This window comes from Acanthisitta chloris, unplaced genomic scaffold, assembly GCF_000695815.1.
Source record: "Acanthisitta chloris isolate BGI_N310 unplaced genomic scaffold, ASM69581v1 scaffold19623, whole genome shotgun sequence".
In the NCBI taxonomy this organism is placed as follows: domain Eukaryota; kingdom Metazoa; phylum Chordata; class Aves; order Passeriformes; family Acanthisittidae; genus Acanthisitta; species Acanthisitta chloris.
In genome coordinates, this window is record NW_008665664.1 from 15,596 (window position 1) to 36,813 (window position 21,218).

The window sequence follows — 21,218 nt, forward strand, 5'->3', positions numbered from 1 at the left end:
ACATCAACAATACACAGTCACCTTTCAGGATGAAAATTAATTATTTGAGAAAAGCTAGCCTTACCTACAATTTTCCCATTTTTTTGGCTTTTTATTTTTTATTTTTTTTTTTTTTTTGGTTGGTTGAGCTTTTTACAGGAAAAGCCTCTCCTGTACCTCTGTGACACCCTTTTTGCAGCCTTCTCTGCAAGTGGTATAAATACAAGGACAGTCACTTACTAAGGAGCATCTTCCTTACCCCAGTCCTTACTGCCAGGACTACTTCTCTATTACCAACCACACTGCTGAGAATCAAGGCTAAGCCATACTTAGAATTCCTATATTAGCAAAGGGATTGGTGGCAAACTAGCAGGTCTGGTACATATCAAGTAATTCTGCACAAAGTAATTAAAAAGGTCTTGCATATCCCTGCAATATATTTCTTCAAATAAAAATGCAATGCAAAAAGCCAAAATAAAATATGCTGCATTATCTGCCTTCACCAAATTTGTTTTATTATTTTCTTTTTCTTTTCTTTAAATAAAGATTAGTAAGCAAAACGGTAAATGCAGTTTTGGTAAGATATAGCATTAATATCACCTTGTTCAGTGAATAAGCACCAATGCTATGAACATGCTATCCATATCTCACATTTTTCTAAGTCTGCACCCTCTTATTAAACATCCTCTCAGGTTCACAGAATGATTTGCTATTCAGAGACTTAAAGAATATCTCTTTCATTCCTTCACATACCATCGAGACCGTTATGATGGCTGTAGTTTCTTTTTCCCAAAATACTTAGTGAAGAGTGATTGGAGGGTGCAAGCAGTCGTTTTGCACTTGGACTTTGAAGGCTTGGTGTTGACCTGATTACATTGGGTTTCACCGCAGGATGTATCTCTGAGACAAAAGAGAGAAAGAAAAAATTATATATACTGATTTTAAAATAAACAAAAACAGTCCATTCTACATATTAAATCTACATTCAATTTCCAGTGAAAGGAAAGAAAGTTTCTTTTGAATTTGTGTGTTTACAGGGCTTGGAATAACACTTCAAACACAAATCTTCATACCTGCAGATCCTCCAAGTAAGAAAAATCTATTTCTCTTTAGCTTGTACAAGTTCAATATTATGGTGTGCATGTGTAAGGATTTGAGAGGTTGAAGAGAGAATAATACTAACCAATCTGAAACAGGCCTGTATTTATATTTTCCTACCCTTTTGATGTTTGTATTGAAGCCCCACACCTACAGATTTTTTAGCAAGCAAATAAAAGCATTTTAGTATAGTGAAAACAGCTCAATACCTCAAGCTATCCAGTATTTTCTGTCAGAGTAAGAAGCTTTAAGGGATCTTCCCACACACAAATCACTAGGTGCAGGAGTCAGAGGGTCAGCCACTCCGGGGCTCTCAGCCAAAACTACCCCAAAACTGCAGTGAGAACACAAAAATCCTTAAAATTGGACTGGGCACTGCTGTACTCTCATATAGAGTCATTATGGGGGAGCTTCAAAGACCCCAGAGTATCTAATATGGTTCACAGGGCAGGATTATTTTGGAGAAGGAAGAATAAAGAGGGTAAAAGGCAGCTAAGTGCATCTGGACAGCATACTTCATGGTGGTAGCTGCTGTGTTTGCCAAGAGTTGATACAGCTGCATGGAAATTTCTGTTATCTGCCAGATAAAAGTGGCAAAAGAAAGTCTCTTCAGGGTCTGCTTGTTCTTCACCAGGAATTTACTGAACCAATTAACTTATTCCCATCACACATTTGGGTTCAAAATGCCATCAGTGTGTATGACCTTGGGCAGACTCAAATTTGTGTGGGAAGTCAGATGCCTGAGGGCAGGTCCTGTCCCTCTGACACAGCCACAGGGCACCAGCTGGCAGCGCTGCACAGGCTAGGAGGTGCTTGCAATCAGATTATAGCAGCCACCTGATGTCCCCACGCAGCAGAAGAGACCTTTGGGCTGAGAAGGTGAGGGCAGACGGGCTGGGAGACAGCTTAGGAGAGTCAGCTGCCCAAGGGGAGTAAGATCAGAAGACAAAAATGAAGCAATTTCTCATTTGCAGCCCAGGCTTAGACCTACTGAAGAGTGCTTCTTTCTGCTTCTCTGTTGATAAAATCAAGCACAGCTGTGAATATGCAAAACCTCCAGTGAGGTCAGGTATCCAAGGAGGAGGCTCCTCAGCCTCTGCCATTCATGGCTATCATTCCAGAGAAAGAGAAACCATTGCATAAAGTCAAAGTCCACTGTGATAGCATGATTTTCCTCCTTCAGAAATGTCAAGGAAGTCCAACATCCAAGCACTTACCCTGCCTCTCACTCTTGCTGTCATGACAAACCTTTGCAGGCAGCTGCCCAGGTAGCCAGCAGGTACCCAGCCCACCCACCCCAGAGGTCATGACTGCAGAGGAGGCTGAGGGTGCACTACAAAAAGTCATAATAACCTTTAAAACACAGATACATGAAGGTGGGAAGGCCAAACAGTTCCACCAGTATCCAAAGAGGTAGAAAGGAATAGGATGGTCACAGTGATTTGGCCAGGCTGTACTGGGAACAGAATGCCAGGAGGAGAAAATGCCAACAATTTTCACAGTGGAAAAGAGTTTGCTTAAATTGTTCACCATTGGTTTGGTCTGAGCTTGCAATCACACTCTCTAAGCATAAACACCTGCATACAACAGTCTTCCAGAGGGCCAGATAAGAAACAGTAGAGCAGCGTAATGCACGGGCAAAGTGTTAGAATAGCAGAGAGAGGGTACAGGTAATTGCTTCAGGGCAGTCCTGTAGATTTGGTGTGCACCTAAAGGCTAGTTTGATGTCACTGAATTTCCCACCACTTAATTAGATGAGAACTTTTTACTGCCACTCATTGCAGCACTCATCTCCTTTTGACATAAAAGTATAGGAACACCAAGCACACAGCAGATTTCATGGCACATCCCATTTGTGATTGTTGTGAGGAACAAGCATCTTGTATTTTGCTTTTATACTAAAATAGGAACAGAGGCATGCTTAATGTTATGAACATTAAAGTTTTGCCTTAGCAATCAGTAAACTGAAATAGAAGCACTGTGCTGTTTGCTGAAGATGGTTGGAATTTTGTTTCTAAAATATTTGTTTGGCAGTCTTTTCCAGTTTTCTGAGGGAAATGGTAAATTTTCAGGGCTAACACTATTAAAATGTTATTTTGTTTGCCACAGAACTCCAGCAGCAACCACAATAATTCCAGCAGCTGCATCAGCATATGACAACTCAAACTCCTTCCATCTACAGCATATAGGAGATGCAATTTTATATTTTCAGGGTGAGCAAATAGAAGAGGAAGGAATAATTTCCTCCTTTCCGTTTTTCTTCATTTCAGAAGTCACTAATCCTCCATAAATTTACCAGAAAGGCTGTCTTTTCTCTTTCTGCAGTAGAACAAGGTAACAAGACCAAGCTCTACATTTAAGTTCTAGAAAAGAACTTAATTAGACAGCCAGGACTACTTCCCAATGGACTGATTCCTTCCTGTGAGGTCTTTACACTTTAAACTCACTTCTCCTGTACATATAAATGTCATTCAAATATTTTCATGCTTTAGATCAGCACTAGTTAGCTGGTTCATCATGCCTGAGAGGGGTAATAGGGTATTTTAGGGATTTTGCCTGACTAATATTATCCCAGCATATTATTGTATTGTGGAAAAATAATAATTATTGATCTTTTAATTACTGCTGCTCTTATCCTTGTTCTATTGCCTAGCAATTCACTCAAAATCTTGTAGCCACCTGCGTCTCCTACTAACTCAGAGAACTGAGTATAACCATCCAACTAACCCAAATTATCCCTAAATCCACATAAAAAACCCAACCAGTTGGCCACATTCTGAAATAAAAATAAAACAAGAGTAAGAATCAATGCTTCAACAACATATTATGAACCCTTTTTATAAAACCAGATTGCAGCTTTAAACAAATGAATAGCAACAACTCTTAAAAATTCTCCCATTTCCATTAATGTCACTAGGGTAAAAAAAATAAAAAACCCAAAGCAAATAAAGAAGTTGAAGTCACTTAAACAAACGTTCTGGATTTCAGAGGTACTTAAGCAGCTGCACCTCTCTCTCTCTCATCTCATCTCCTAAACATGCATTCCAGCTGGAAATGTTAGGCAGGTTTCCTCATTACTAGGAGATAGTATAGGACATTTAATTAGCAAGGGGTTCACCTTAGGGGCTTTGTTTTAGTAAGCACAGTGATGACTGAAGAGATTAGAGGATTAGCCCCAGCTCCTGAGACGACAGGGCCTATTTTAGTGCTTAACCTACCCCACCTGTGGAACAGGCAGCCAAGAAGCAAAACAGGGATAAAGGGAAGTGATGACCCAGGATGTGTAGGGCACTGAAATTCTCTATGCCTTACCAGAAATCTCAAAACCAGTAGTGTCTGGTATGTCAATAAATATTTGTGGGAATGGCACAGGAAGAATTTTAGAAACAAAACAAATGCCTCCTGGATAACCTATGACATGATATTTAATGCTAATTTTTATGAGAAAAATAAGGCAAGCATTACTTATTTGCTGGAACATGCAAAAATTCCAAATGAACAAAAAAAGATCTCAAAGTAAACTAAGAAAATAAAATGACCCACCATGCTAAATGCCAAATGAAAAGCCATTTTCTAGCTATCCCTATAGGACTAATTCAGATGCATGTATTCAACTGCTCTGGGTACACTTAATATCCCTGTAACACATTATTTGCATTCAGCTGTAGTGAGATACCTTCACTTCCCATTTAGTCAAAAGCTAAGCAGACTGTACAGATACCTACTATATTTTAGTACTGTTAACTTACCAGACCTTCACCTAAGTATACATAATGCTGTCTGACACTATTCATCCATTTACTCCCATCAAATGTACAGACTTATGCTTAGAGCAGTATCAGAACCCATGAACAACTAAATAACATGATACTAAAACCATGCAGTCTCAGTTTATGCACAGACAGGTCAGCCATCTCCTGTGCAACTGCCCTCCCTTACAACCACAGCTCCACCAGTCAGCCAAAAAGTCCTCTCCTCATCCACTCTGATGACAACAGAAGTGAATGCACACAGCTAGGATACATGTAGGAAATTATCACTGCCTTTTTTCCTTAAACTCCAGGGCAGCAGGACAAAATTGAGGTGGCATTAATTCTTCATTATCCAGTTTTCTGAAGTCAGGATTTTGTTAAAATTGATGTTCTGGAAGAACAGTTGTAACTACATTAATAGGTGATTCCTGTTTCATGAAGGCAAGAGCGTGTTACTGTTTACTTTGCTCTAGTAAAGTAAAAAAAACCTCCTGTTGATTGAAATTTTGAGGGAAACATGCAGACTGAGCTCTACAGTTAATTCTTCATTATCCAGTTTTCTGAAGTCAGGATTTTGTTAAAATTGATGTTCTGGAAGAACAGTTGTAACTACATTAATAGGTGATTCCTGTTTCATGAAGGCAAGAGCGTGTTACTGTTTACTTTGCTCTAGTAAAGTAAAAAAAACCTCCTGTTGATTGAAATTTTGAGGGAAACATGCAGACTGAGCTCTACAGTCAGCTTCAATTCTGTAGAATGGGATTAATACACTGCATAATTATTTGCTGCCTCTCTAATCAATGCATTGATTTCTATATTCATTTGAGGATTAACAGCCTCTGGGTTATTGCAACTCATACAACTGTGTAAATATTCAATAGTCATTAGTTCCTTGCAAAGAGGACAAGTTTCTCTCTCTTTTTTTCTTTTAGCAAGGAATAGCTATTACTAGAATTTCTTCCCTCCCCATTACCTTATGAGTTCATTGTCCTCTTGGCTGTGATCTCAGTACAGATTTCATTGCACCTTTAGTTGATCAGATTACAGGATCAGTGTCTTAGTGTGGCTGAGGTCTCCTTCTTTTAAGTATATAGTAGTATTGCAAATGGATTCAAGGGGCACAGAGAGCAGCACTGAGCATACTGATTATCCCTACTTTAAACTGGTACCACAAGGAGTTCTGCCTACATCCTGCAAGTTCAATCATGCAGTTTGGCAACAGATAGTAGACCACCATTATTATTAATTTACTAACTTCAGAGTTTTCTTGTTACTAAAAGCATAGATCTCTTTTCTACGCATAGAAGATTATAAATCATCAGTACACACTGAATGTTCATTTGGTTCATTATTTCCTGGAGGCAGATACCCACCTAAATACCCAATGATACATGACAGGGGTTTTCTGGTGCTTTTTATCTTCAGAGGATTTCCAGCAAGTTCACAATGTCGATCTGCATCTGAGAATTTTAAAAAATAAAACTCAGTTTAAATATTTTACCATGACAAATAGAATTAGGACACACGAACCAGTTTCTGAGTTGCATTTTTGACACAGACTTCTTTTTTTCTTTTACCCTACATTCTTTGATGCAGACTTCTTTTTTTTCTTTTACCCTACATTCTCCTTTTTGTTCATCAACACTTACAATGATGGATATTAAAGGCAGGACATGTTCTCATTCATGCAAGTGATGCTGTGATTATAATTTTTTAAAGTTAATGCGAGTTTTAACACCAGTTTCACTGTGGTTTTTTGCTTACAAAATCTTTTTGGAGACAGTCAGCTAGGCAAATGAAATAGATGAAAGCATGAGTACTAAAAGAAACGTAGCTCTGGCTATTAAAACTAATTTACATTGAATTCTTTATTGCTTTCTACAAGCTCGTCTGGCTCTAAATGGGGTAATACAGAGGTAAGGATTGAAAGCTAAGACTACTGATTTTTGTCATGTCTTATTTGCAGAATGGTGATTCATATAATGCTTAGTAAGTAAAGTCAAACACAGGGGCTATCATGGCAAGATGAAGCTTGGGAAAAAAACCCAAAACAAACCCACAAAACAACAAAACCAACTCCTTTTCTTGCCCCCAAAAGAAACCCACGAAACAACAAAACCAACTCCTTTTCTTGCCACTACTATGAACTCACACCTTTAAAGGCACTGTGAATACACAAGCAGAGAATTAATCTACATGTCCCAAACACAAAGTGTTACTATGAAGAGGCTCATGCTTAGACTTAAGGCCAACTTAAGGCAAAAATTCACAAAGCACTAGGTTTCAATAAATAGTTTCAAGACTACTGGAATTACACTTGGATTGTCTTCCAAGAGTACATAAGAAGTCCCCATATAGAGCTTCTGCTATCTCTAGAACACAGATATTCTGTTCTGCACAAAATTGCACTCATATATTGACGGTGTAGATTGAGAATTCTCTTGCATGGAACTACTTCCCACAAATACCTACCTACATGTATGCCTTTCTTTGTATAGGTTTCATTCATGCACATCTGCATTTTCTAACAAGTTCTACAGGTGGTACACATTATAAATAGATCATAATTGCAACTCCACCTTGTGTTTTTCCAAACTGTTCCTGTTTGCTTCATTACAGCACATGAGACAGAGTACATAGTCACAGGAAGAGGATAAGATACTGGATAAAACAACTTGCAATCTCTTTATATATTCTATCTAGGTCTGTGCAAAAATCATGAAAGTCATGAAAGCACAGCAATGACTGGAATAAGTATTTCAGAAAGTTCACAGATCTTTTCAGTGCAGCAGACAATGCACAACTTACTTCAATATATTAAGGAAACTACATGAAATTCTGGAAATGCCAACTGGCATTTGGGCAATCCAAAGGTTCCAGAGCTCTAATGCTGAGTACACAAAGTACTTTTTTATTTTCCCTTAATAACAAAACATACTAATCTCAAGTGAAAAAAAAAAAATGCACAAACCTGGTGCCTGACATATATTTAATATTCCACAATATCGGAAATATTTTAAGTGACAGAGTCTCCACTGACTCCCTCAGTAAAATAATCACAGGCCTTACAGTATTTTATAGTTACTTTGAGAACAGCAAAGCATAACCTAAGAATGAGCAAAATTTTCCATCTATGTGTCTTCACTGTAAACAAAGACATTGAATCATGGAGAGGTATTAATATGCTGACTGGAAATACAGATTGCAATGAGAGCACAATTTCCATGCTTGAGGTAAAGCATGTTCACCAAAGGTGATTATTCCAAAGCACACCTATCTATTAAAACAGTTACGTTCATTTAACAGCAGCAAACTTTGATCCACATTATGTTACTTCCATAAAAAGTATAATAAAGTTTATGATCTTTATGCATAACACAGAAAACCACAGAATTTAGATTACGCATCACTCTCAAGTGTAAAAAACAGAAAAAAAATTCACGTAGGAAGTTGTCAAAAAGAACAAAATTAAAAACAAGTCCTAAAATCAAATATGAGCTTCTACATGGACCATAAAAATCTCTGTAAGATTAGTGAAATAGTGGAAGCTATGAGAAAAAAATACATTTATTAAAAAAGGAGTATTTATATTTTATAGCATATTTTCCAAACACAGCAAAACAGAACGTGTGCTAGTGCCTGTAGCAATAGATGATGAAGGTGTGAGAAAAATACAAGTAGAACACAAAAAAGACAAAGGCACAGAAGCACTTAAAGCAGCTCACTTCCAAAATAATATTACAAGGAAGGTATGAGAACTGTGTCACATCAAAGTGTCCCTGGGAAATATTTCAAAACAAACTGGTTAATGAATAAAAACAAGTTATCAGGACCAGGTGGAATTCATCCAAGCAAACTGCTGAGCACATACGCTGCTGGTGTTTAATGAATACTTAAACAGTCTTGGTTCAAGGGAACAAAAACAGGGCAAATGTGATAACATTCTTCAGTAAGCAGGTCTGCAGAGTGGCAAAAGGGCTGCTCTATTAATACAAGCAAACAGTTAAATATGGGAACATCAAGGGAGCCAACAAAGATCTTGCAAAGGGAAAACATGTTTAATGTGTTCACATTATTCAGCAGTGTGTCCTTGCAGCAAGAAGGACAACAGCATACTGGGTTTATGAGCACAAGTGCACTCAGTAGGGCATGTCCCAGGGAGGTCCATGTGAAGCAATGGCCAGATCCCATGTTGAGTTCTGGGATTCCCAGTACGACAAAGATATGGACACACTGCAGCATGTCCAGCTACAGGAGACTCACCCAGCTGTCTGGGCACTTGAGTACAAGAAATGCACAGAGTCCAGGGGCACTGGGTCTGCTCAGCCTTGAGATAAGAAGGACAAAGGGAAGACCTGATTGCTCCCTGCAACCTCCTAGCAGTAGAGCCTAGAGAAACTGAGCCAGCCCCTTCTCAGAGGTATGCAGGGACAAGACAACATTTACCATCACTCCCTGTGGCAGCAGCCACAAGCTGGGAGACAGAAAATTGCTGGATTTAAGGAAAAGATTATTTACCCTGAGGTTTATCAAACACTGGATCAGATGCCCAGGGAAGTTGTGCAGTCTCCATCCAAGACTCAGAGGCACATGAACTTCAAGCAAGGGCTGGGATTAGAGACCTCCAAGGGTCCCTTCCTACTTACATGTCCTGTAAGCCAGTAACTGCCAGTGTCATAGGCCTGCCAGGATCCACTGAAGGGATCATGACATGTACACATGCAGCTGATCTGGCATCCAACTTGGCATTTCAACAAGCTTTTAACAAACTGTCACCAAAGTCCTCTGCTGTCCAGCTGTTAGAGGGTAAAAAGTTTTTTCCAGGGATTAGAACCTTATTAAAATTAATTGTCTATGTAATTGCCAAAGGATCTGTGCTGTTCAAGATCAGGAAGAGAGGTGATTAGAGAGTTAAAGTTTCCTGGTAACATATTTCTGAGCATAATCGAAGCTAAAACTGATTACAAAGAATATGAAGAGCATCGAGGTAAATTAGTTCTTAAGGGGTAAAATGACTGAAACATACAGATATAATGATGGGTTCTACATCAGCACCAAGCAGGAAAGAATTTATGGACTCAGTGACAACAGCTTTCTAAAGGGAATCTAGACAATACTAAATAGTGGTCACTTGGAAAGAAATTGAAATCAGAACAGTAGAAATTATGATGATAGGAAACTAGAAAACGTGACTGTCTCTAAAATTATGGGAAACCTGCATCTTGAAGTGCACATAACTTGAAGCACCGTAACCATAAAGAGGATACAGTACAATTAGAAAAACTCCAGGAAACAACATACAAACCACAGTGTGAAACAGATTCTTGATGAGGTTTGAAACACACCAAGTTTTTAACCTAGAAAAGTGATGATTGTTGTGGGTATTACAGAGGTGAACGAATTAGGAATGCTATGAAGATGATAACAACTGAGGCTGTGCTTTTAGATCTGAAAGCATTTTTTTTTTATGATTTCCTTTTTAAAACCAGACTTGTAGGTCTCTTAAACTTAGAGAGACATTGGCAAGTTATTTCTCTTTGACATTCCATCATATCTCTGTCAAAATTCAGACTATCTAATGAATGTACTATGCTCTATGTATTCCCTGAATTGTTATAAACTTTGGGGAATAAAATAGTGTGCTCTTTCAATTATTTTGCTGGCTACTAAAATTTGGCAGAAATTGTATTCAAAGATAACAGCAGAGAAAATACTTTCATCCTGGATGCAGCCAAAAGCTCTTCCATTGCTATAAAAATCAATAATGAAAAACAGTGTGTGAAACAATACCCATAAATGTTACTCTCTTCAGATGAATGGGTAGTTTCATGTCCGTAAAATATAAGCCTTAGGTGTACAAAGACAGATCAGTAACATTTTGTATATTCTACTTAGTTTTGACTTGTCTTTGCTTTATCAAACTAGATCACAACAAGCAAGTCCTGTGTACCAAACTAGTTCATAAATCTGAAGATTTAAAGGTACGATAAATTTTCATCATGAACAGCATACCCATTTTCCAGATAATATATATATTATACAGATTACCATCCAGTGAAAACATTTTGACAATTGTGTCTGCACAGACAGCATGTAGGTACCCAGATTTAAATTACTATAATTAATACATATAGTTATATTGATAAAGCTGTATCTGAACAATGGAAAAAAAATAATCCCTCAAAAAAATATCTGTGTGCTGAAGTAATAATGTTCACAGATGCATGGCTCACTGCCATACATATGTCAACCTGCTTGTAAGTTGGAAACAGATCCAATCTCATCAATGACTGTCAAGAAAAATGCTCACTTAGCTTTCCTCTAATTAAGAGACCTTCCAGAGACAGGATAGTTCTGCTTAACCTTCTAAAAAACACATCATATTCAAAACTAAAAAGGACGTAGTGCACGAGAGCATGAGAATTTCCTCTTACCAAAGCAGTTCACCTAATTATCCCAGAAAATCCATCAGACAAGTTTATTGTCAACAACTACAGTGAGTCTATTATGCTCAGACAGAACAAAGTTTGAGCTTTCCATGATGGGTTGTGCTCCTAGCAGGAGGTGCTGTGCCTTCTCAACCTCCTGGTGGTCATCCCTAGATTGAACTGGTATGTTAATGCATCATCTCCACTACCTCCCACTGAGGTCTGAGCAGGGGTCATGCTATAGGGTTCATTAATGAGAAAAATCTAATTCTCTCTGCACTAACTGAAGGAATAAAAAACACAGAATAGGACCTTGTTTTCTGCCAGTGGATATAATGGCTGAGAGAGATGGTGTGGGTGGAATTACAACAGAAAATGCTCTGTTGAAATCTGGTTTCACCTAAAAGAAGTTTGGATCTGAGGTTAGCATTCTCAGAGGCTTCCACACTTCTCTGAGACAACAGAAGTACCTGCAGATGCATTCAGGAGGAATGCAAAAATCAATTTATTTTATGAGTGAGCTCTGACATGCTTGTTCAGTCTTTCTCAGAACTGGAAATTAGTTTCATTTACAACCTGGCACTTCAAAAAATTGCACAAGACTAAGAAGGTATAAAACCTTCTGAAGGGGTGAGTGCCCTACCAATCCTCCTGACTTCAGATTTTATGGTTTCTGAATGTTGGTGTAGTGCCCAATGCAATATAGATGTGAAATGCAGTTACATTTTCAAGAAATGGTTTGGCACACAGAAAGAGTCATCTGAGCCTGACAAAGCATCTAAGCAGTCACTAGATTCACGTTTCAGCACACTAACGTGGAAAACAAATTCCAAATCAGTTCTTGGATGTCCTAACCATCTCATGCCATAGCACATCATGAGTGACCTGCTACTCTGCCAGTTATTATCTAAGCATGACTGTACCAACTCAGGCACTCATTCAATATGCAATTACTCAGCAGACTCAGCATAGGAAATCATTACTGTTAATTATCTCATTTTAAAAAGAAAAAAAAATAAAATTTACTTGCTTCAAGATAACCTTAGAAAAGGATTCAGGACATTTTCAGGAAAAGAGAGCTTATATAGTTATAACATTAAAACCTACAGAGTGCACTAAGTGCAGGTCACCAAATGTAAGCACAAGAATAAAACTACAAAGCAATTTTTATTATTTACTTACTTATTAGGCTTGGCTAGAGCAAGAATATCACAATGACAATGCAGGTAAGAGCATTTTAACAATTCCACAGGGAGAGAGAGAGATTGCCAGAAACAGAGTACGTGGGCATGTGGGTATGTGTGTGTATACAGAAATGTGTGTTAATACTTGAGATGTAATCTGGTTTCTGTCCTTAGAAAATTAATTTAATGTTGTGTTAAAACAGCATTAACAACACTGACATTTTTTGTCTTCAATCTATGTTGGGTCTAATCAGAAAGCATCAGAATCCAAAGAGACAAATTGAAAGGTCCAAAATTTGCTTTAAGCAAAAATAATGATAGACAGAGACTAGAAAAGAAAAATAAAATCTCTGCTCTTGGTGTTAATCGGATGCGGCACGTTTTCACTCAAAGACACAAAGAAAAAGCACTCAAAACACTGCCAGTGTGATATAAGAATGGCTATTTCCTGGTGAAAAGCTCAGTGCTTCACTCCACTCTTTTAAAGTTGACTCTGTGTATAACACTTGTTCTACTATGACAACAGTTGGATGAAACTACTTTCTTCTATTTTTTCTCTTCCTTAAACAAAAGCTTCATGTCCTTTTGTTACTGCAGTATGTGAGAAGAAAAAGGGACATGGAAAAAAAGATTCAAGGTTCAAGTTAACTTCTAAAATTTTCCTCTGTGATTCAGCAGAAACATAAATTTAAGTGCACAATGCTTTCCTCTCAGAAAGTAACCTTTAATTTGGAATGAGGATTAAAAATATAATCCTAGTCCAGCCTTAGACATACTTCTTCCTTAAATCTGAAAGATGCTCCTGACTTGCATAGACTTAAAAGCAGGAAGAAAACAGCCAAAACGACAACTACAAAATCAGATAAGAACAATGAACAGAAATATTCACCAAGTTTTGTATGACTGCACAAGTAGGTGAAGAGTTTGCATGTGAATAATGGCTGGTGTTAAAGTACATAAAAGGGAAAATAATTACTGAAAATCAGATTTTAAGCCACTATGGAGTACATTTCTTATAATCAACACTGACATAATCAGCATCCCAGCTAAATATACTGGGAAAACATTTAGCATCACTCTAGTAAACATGGTTATAAACCCAAGATCTAACATCCTAAGAAGGTCTCTTCAATTCTAGTACAATTGACAGTATGATGAGCTAGCATGGCTCATCTTGGAATACCAAGCATCTGCTCCAAGAATTGCATCTATGGAAGACTTGGAAGCATAATCAGACTGAAGAGTCAAACAACATGCTCAATGCAGATCCAAATACTGTTGAAATACTCAGTAACTTTGCAGCAGAATTTACGTATGCGAAGAGACTTACTGTTGCTATCTGCAACAACTCATAATCTTTTGTCATACTACTAGTAAATTCATCACTTATTTATATTTTGGCTATAAAATAACAAGGGAAAAGAGAATTTTATTTAAAACTGTAACAGACAAAATCAAAATGATGCAACTATGATGTAACAATAAACATGCCTATCACCACCATCTGATCATCACAGTAACAAAGGGCTGTATTACACACCACATGAAATATTTATGCATCCCCAGCTCCTGATCCTTTGACTAATCCCACTCAGAAAAAGTACAGCATGTACAGACCTCTACTTTCTGGTCAGCAAAAGAAAAAATGAACAATATAGAAGCAAATTTCTTTCACATTGCCTCATAGAAAGTATGTTTTTTTATGTCATGGCCTTATTTCCCCTTTCTGCCCCCCAATTTTGTTAATGACAATTTTTGTAAGCGAATGCGATAGTTAATTAATTAGAAATGTTCCCCCAGCCTAAGATCTGTTCAAGGCAGCCAGACTTTATCCAACGTGTGGGTGATATGCTGGACAAATGAAAATAAAATGAAAAGCAAAAAAGTGTATAGACAAGATATGTTTATTGAAAAAGAAAATAAAATTAAAAGACAAAAATGGGTGGGAAGCACAGCACACAGAACTAAGAATTAAAAAAACATCTTACATTCTGCCTTAATGGCAGCACAGTTAATAGGGACAAAGGGACGTCTTGCTGCCTGCCGCAGCCGGAGGGTATTTTTGCAGACCTGACGGGCCAGTTTTGTCCAACACGTCGTGTGAAGAAAGAAAGCTTGACGTGTTTTCACTGCTGACTTTGGACTTCCAGTGTTACGAACTGGAATTCCTTGCGTGGCCTGACGGGACATGTGAGTTCTGACATGCGACTCCTAGAAAAAGAAACCAAAAAAAATCATTATACTTCTGAACCACGGCATTAAAATATCCACAATTTGGATTAATTCACAAGGCTAATCAAATAACATGCATAAGTACTATAAAAGAAACTGGGATCTGTGTAGGAAGCTGTAAAATACTGAGTAGGGAACTCAATATTGAGAATGGATATATAATGCAATTCTAGGTAAGATACTATCTTATAGTCAATTTAACAGTTCATAGATAACACACCATTTGTCCACTGAAAATGCATGAGGCTGATGTCTGTTTACCTAAGCACTAGTCAAATAAAGACATGGCAGGGCCTGCACACTGTCCAGTTCTACTTAACACATGGAAAGGATTAACACATTGAGTTTTGTAATACCAAAGTTGAACACATACATAGAAAAAGCCCTTTCCATTAAACATTTAAATCACAACTCGTTAAAGCACCATGTTTTATTTTAGGAAAGTCTGTCTACACAATCCTACCTCTGTAGGTTGGCTGGAAGACAGTTTATCTTCATCTGTCTGTGTGGGCATTTTCAGGCCACCATATTTCTTCCAGTAAATCCAGCAAGATGCACACAACCTACACTGCATATTGGGAGGGCCCCAAGAGTACCACTGGTGAGACTGTGGAGCTAAGGAGGAGAAAACAGCACAGGTGAACTGGTGCATGCTACATTTAATACAATACATCCAAATGCTGTAACAGATGGCTATAGATGGCTGTGATACGTGGCAATATAAGAGCATTGTATGGAAAAATCTTCAATACATTTGACAAGAGCAGTTGCTTTATTTTTTTACAAAAGCACCACAGAAGCCAACTCCAAATGGAAATTTTGGAAATACTTCCATAATTAATTCCAAAACTAGGGGCTCTGTATTACCAAGAAGAGATTTTCTTCCAGGGGACTACCAAAAAACCCACCCCACTACTTCTAATCTTATCCTGGAAGACAGGCTTATTAAGTTGCTTGTTACTTATTAGAATTACTTGAGACCTGCTAGGCTTTTTTCTTGTACAAGTCATGCAAAATGAGTACTTATAAATCAAGATCCTTATTGGAAAATGACAAGCACATCCTCTATTGACCTTGAAGATACATATGTACTTCTATCTTGTGCATGTGGAAACCCAGAAAGAAACACTAATTTAACATTTTTTCTTTTCTTTTTGCAATCTTTCACAAGAAAACTATTCATTAAAAATGTGATGTGAAAAACAGCAAAGTATAGAACTGGAATGCTGTATATACAAAATATGGTTTTAATTTAATTGCTGTTTAAGAGACAGGCAGCAACAAGAATGCTAAGCAAAGAGATCTCATAACGGCAGGCCTTGTCAATTTTTTCAATTTCTGGATTTTATTCTATCTACTCTCATATAACCTATGTAGAAGTCTGATATTTCAATAAGTCCAACAAGAATTATCAGAAGCACATAAATACTGGAAAAAACAACATGCCCTCCATTTGCCTTCCAAGAACAACAAAAGAGGGGAACCCCCCCCAAACCAACAAAACACAAAAAAACCAGCTCAAAATCCCTGCAGCCTTACAGAACAAAAAAAAATATTGTATTTAGCATTCTGAAGGTAAAGAAATAACATATTGGGGCCATCATATTATGTGACTTAAACTTTCTGCATTTTCTGAATTGTTTAAAAAAATCATAGATTTGAATATTGACATTTAGTTAATGTACCGAAGGCGGCTCTAATTTTAAAGTTATTTCTGCCATGCAAGTAACTGAAAATTATCCTCATAGCAGGCAAACAAAAGTACATAAATTTGTTTTTAGAAAATAGCACATATTGAGATTAGCCCAAACGCTTGAATTATTAAAAAAAAAATAATTTACTTACTATAGCAGCTTTCACAAGCCCGACCTATTACTGAGGCCTGTGCCTGGTAAGAGGCTCCCATTGCTCCATTGACTGCAGCAGGTTTCCCATTGTTGCTGGATATTTGATTGGGATTTGGTTTATTGCTTGAAATGTAAAAAGAAATTTTTTTTCAAAATGTGATTTTACTAATTGGTTACTCAACATGAAAGCAACATAATTCTGAAATTCTGACATGCATTGACAATATCTATAAAATCTGCTCTAAACAAGACTAATTTTTTTGCTTTAGTATTTTAAGCATTGTAAGAGACTTGCTATGTAAAGAGCTGCTCTGATACTGCTCTGATACTCCAATTTACAGATCTTTAGTGTGCTCACATGGTCTAAATTACTTGGCAAGCTAGTAAAAGACCAAGTCTCAAAGCATTAACAAAAGTCTGACACAGCACAGACTTTAAGAAGGTGGTTCTAGTCAACGGATGAGGCTTTAGAAGTTGAGGCTGGACTTTGGGTGGAGTATAACAACTAAGAGTAGTAACACTGCCTGTAATACTACAAGGCTGTCCAACCTTGAAGAGGGTCAAACAGCTTCACACACCTTCCGACTACCTTATAATCCTGGCAAAGCTTGCCCATATAATATCAAGATGTTCTGTCTGGATTCTATCCTAAACTACTGCCTCTCTGAGAAGGCTGAATAACTAGCTTTGGATATTACTGTTTGGCTTTTAAAATATTATTATACTATATTATTATTGTTACTACTAATCCTTCAGTGAAATAGGACTTTACAGGTCAGTTAATTGAAACTGAATATACTCCTCATTAGATTAATAACTTAGTTATTAAGCTCCAATTTTGTGAGTGTTAATTACCTCAATACAATGCAAGTCTAGATACATTGATTCCTAAGATGATTAACTGTTACTTTAGATAGCATCAAATATATTCAAGATTCATTAAAATGACTAACTGAAGAAACCTTTGCTGTATCAAGTCTCTACTGCAAATGCCAAGAAGTCTGTCTCCTGCCTTCTCCTTTTTCACTACATCCAGCAAGAGACATAATTTCCACATACTCTTTATCAAGTACCTTAGGCTCAAAGTACAAGGGAAAGGATCAAGAGACAATTAAATCTCCCACACTGTGATCTGTTGCTTAGATACCTTCCAGAAAAGCCATGAATTGAAGGGGACAGTCTGGTACTGAGGACAGAACCTGGCTTTTACAAGAAACACCTTATGATCAAGTTCAAAAAGGTACTCAGCTCTGAGAATCATTCTGCTCAGATTTCAAATGCAATAAATCAGTCTTGAAGCAGAGCATTAGTGATCCACTTGCTTGGGACCACTCCAGACTGCACAGTTATCAAAATACATGAGAAGTCCTACCATTCTCTTAGTGTTGACTAGAGATTTTGCCTTGAAATGGAGGCAACAGACAGACAGTAAGATTAAAGCACAAAAATCCCACATATCAAAACATGTTTTGTTATCCAATGCAGCTAGTCCCAACTGTGAACATATTGGCAAAAATCATGAGTAATTTCTTTGGTCCATGCAGACAAAATTGAAATAGCATTATGTAAAGAATTAGCACCTTATGGTTTTCCTAAAGCAGCCACTTCTTTGAGAGGGCTAGGGAACACTCATAACTAGAATTTTCAGCTATTAGAGATATGAGCTTCAAGCTTCACAAAATTTCTTCAGATAAGAGATTAAAATAATTGATTTAACATTCAGCTGTTTGCAATATTACATCTGTTCAAGAGAGAAAAGCCTGTATGAAAGATGGAAATGAAGATCTATTGTATGCAATTTATACAAGTCATCAAAAAGCCTTGCAAAGTACTTCCTTTGGTATTCCAGTTTTCTGTTATACAAACATTCATAACACTGGGAACCTCACATATATGTAAACTGAATATACAGAAAACTTAAAAAGAGTCATCTGTAATCCTTTCTCTTTTCATAATCTTGAGGAAATTATGAATATGAATGAGGGATTATGTCTTGTTTCTGTATACTACATGCTAACAAAAGCAGATACAGATTTGAGTTTAAATCTAAAAAGTCCCAACAGATTAAAAACCCCTCAGAAGAAAACAAGACTGCATTAATAGGGCTTGTTCAAAGATAAAAGATTTGTGGCTGTGTGCTGCCTTTAATTTATAGCCAGAACAACTCTTGTCTCCAGCTGAAGAACTGACTTTATCAGCAAGATAAAACTGTAACAGGAAATTATTTGATTTTTATGTAACTACATTAGCAACTGCTTCAATTTTGAAATATTGCATTTATACAAATATGAGATGTTGTGCTATAGGGATTCAGAACTGATTATTCTGAAAAAACTGCTTTTCAAAGGCTAAGGCTCTCCTTGCATGTGAGAAGTGTAGCACTCAATAACCTTTTGTAAAACTTCTCCCTGTTCCAGACAGGCAGTTTGAAAGTCAAAGGGCTCAGTTAAGTATGAAGGTTTTACTTATGACAAGAGTTTGTAGCATCTTCCAATTATGCCTCTGTATATAACAAATACTATGAAAATAACTATTAAAGAGATGACTAGGAAAATAATATGCATGTAACTGCATGTTGCTATTTCAATTTTACCTGTATATTATTCAAAAAAATGACTTTGTTGTTATACTCACTAGGTGGGGATGTATACTTGTTTCAATTTACTTTCTGCTTCAGCAGCTTTCAGACGTTTCTAGATGAAAAATTAACACATTAAAACATTTTATTAAAGTATGAGATTTTGTAAAACTGCACACAATCCATCTTGAAATTATTTCTATTTTGTGATTTCACAACTGGCTCCAAAATAAATGTAGAAGTCTACAAGCTAAGAACCATGATAAACTAGTTCTCAACTTTTAGTCCTTTCCAGGAAAAATCACAGGCCACACGTACGACAACAAAAATGTAAAAATGACAACTACAACTGACATAAATTACATCTACATAAACATGTATGACATGGTGGCTAACCCTTATTGCAGAATAAGTAGAAAATAAATGAATTAAATTGCACATGAGGAGCTCCTCATCAGTGATGTAACTCAATACTTCTGGTGTGCTCTGTCCAGCCCAAGGCTGGTATTTTATAAGCAGTAGAAGGAACAGCTAAGTCCACTGACTGTTAGAAGTAACTTAGCACCTACTTCCATTACATGCCATTAAACCTGTAGCTCAGGAACACTGTAGCAGCAGGATAGCTACACTATTATCAAGACAGTCTCTGAATTTACTAAATTATGATTTTCTTCATACTTGGAACAAACTCAAACCATGTTGCATTCAAGGCAGTATTACCAACTTCCAAAATGTTGAGAAGCTTCAGTTATTTCCACATACTATACAAGTAACTAAGATGACTGTTTTTTCAGCAATGGCACAAGAAATAGATTTCAGATGTCTATAGGTTATCTGAAACATCTGTCTGTATGTAAAAGATGAAGAAAAAAGAATATTTCCCTGCTATTCCTGTACTCAAGACATTATTTCTATTCACTTGGGAAAAAGGAAAAAGAAATTGAGAGAGAAAAGGAGTTGAAATTTCATTACAGAGGAAATGAAAAAAAAAAGGTGGGGGACACATTGATATCCAGCAATAAAAAAAAAAAAATCAACATTAGCTGCTTTTCTTCATCAGGTGAATAAAATTCAGTCCATCATTTCTCCTACAGCAGCCAATCCTCCTCTCTGCTATATGGCTATTTTCCTATATCCAATCTTTGCAAGGCTTAGAATCCAGAAAAATATTTCTCACCTTGAAAAAAGTATCATCAGATGACTCTGCTCTGAGAGTCTCTTGCCTGAGCCATGAGGTGAGTTACAGGGTTAATCAGCATTACTAGACCAGTAGGCTGAGTAAACCTCCTCATGTAAACTGCTGCTCCTTTCCATTTTGGAAAGTTGCCTCTATGTCATCCAGTTACAAAACTCTCATTTATAAAAACTGCATCTTTAAGGAGTACTGTATGACAAAAGCAGTCCATCCTACCATTAATTAATTCCCATGGAATAGGAGAACACTTTTCCATTTATTATTTTCTTTTCTTCAGTTACTTGCTGTTGTGTTTGGAGTTACAGAAGTGAATTCCATTTGATACTGCTGGTGCAGTTGCAGTGTTTCCTCAGCACCAGGCTTGGCATCCCCTCAAGAGGCTCATAGCAAAAATGCAAACACTGTCTGCTCTGGCTGTTTGGGTCAGATTTTACAAGAGCAAGGAGAAAGAACAGCAGCAGTAGTAGCATGCTCCAAGTCTCATAAACTGATAGTTTTTAACCTGAGAACATTTCACAGCCCCAGCAGAGGAGCTCTCAATTATGAACTCTGTTTAATAGCAGGCCACAGGCTTTCCACAGCTGTCTCTCTTTCCTTTTCATATTACAGCCAACAACACAGAACTTGTTCTCAGCCTGAAAAAGCATGCAAAAACTGCCAGTCAGCAGGTAACACATGTTCCACAGAGGTTCCTAACAAACTGGCTCCATTCTACAAATAGAACAAGTAAATCTCACTGCACACCTAGCATGAGCAAAAGAGAAAAACACAAAAAAGGTCAAACAATGAAGCACTGTCAAATGTAAAGGCATTTGTAGGTAGCTCTGATGACAGTGTCAGTGAGAAGTGACTATACACATTAATTAAATTTTAGCATACTTTTAGCACTGGCAAGGGGTTTTAAGGAATGCAATCTAATCTGCCT

General features: G+C 37.2%; 1 protein-coding gene across 1 annotated transcript in view; it reads right to left on the reverse strand.

Moving 5' to 3' along the window:
- Nucleotides 1-732: 732 nt before the first annotated feature.
- Nucleotides 733-21,218, reverse strand: part of LOC103799518 (metastasis-associated protein MTA3-like) — a gene marked incomplete at both ends in the record, with an annotated part of 34,058 nt that continues 13,572 nt past the window's right edge. Inside the window, 6 exons of the mRNA XM_009071845.1 lie at nt 733-879; nt 6,203-6,289; nt 14,430-14,652; nt 15,137-15,288; nt 16,519-16,643; nt 19,155-19,213. Coding sequence (XP_009070093.1) covers nt 733-879; nt 6,203-6,289; nt 14,430-14,652; nt 15,137-15,288; nt 16,519-16,643; nt 19,155-19,213 — 793 coding nt within the window. The remainder of the gene's footprint in view (nt 880-6,202; nt 6,290-14,429; nt 14,653-15,136; nt 15,289-16,518; nt 16,644-19,154; nt 19,214-21,218) is intronic.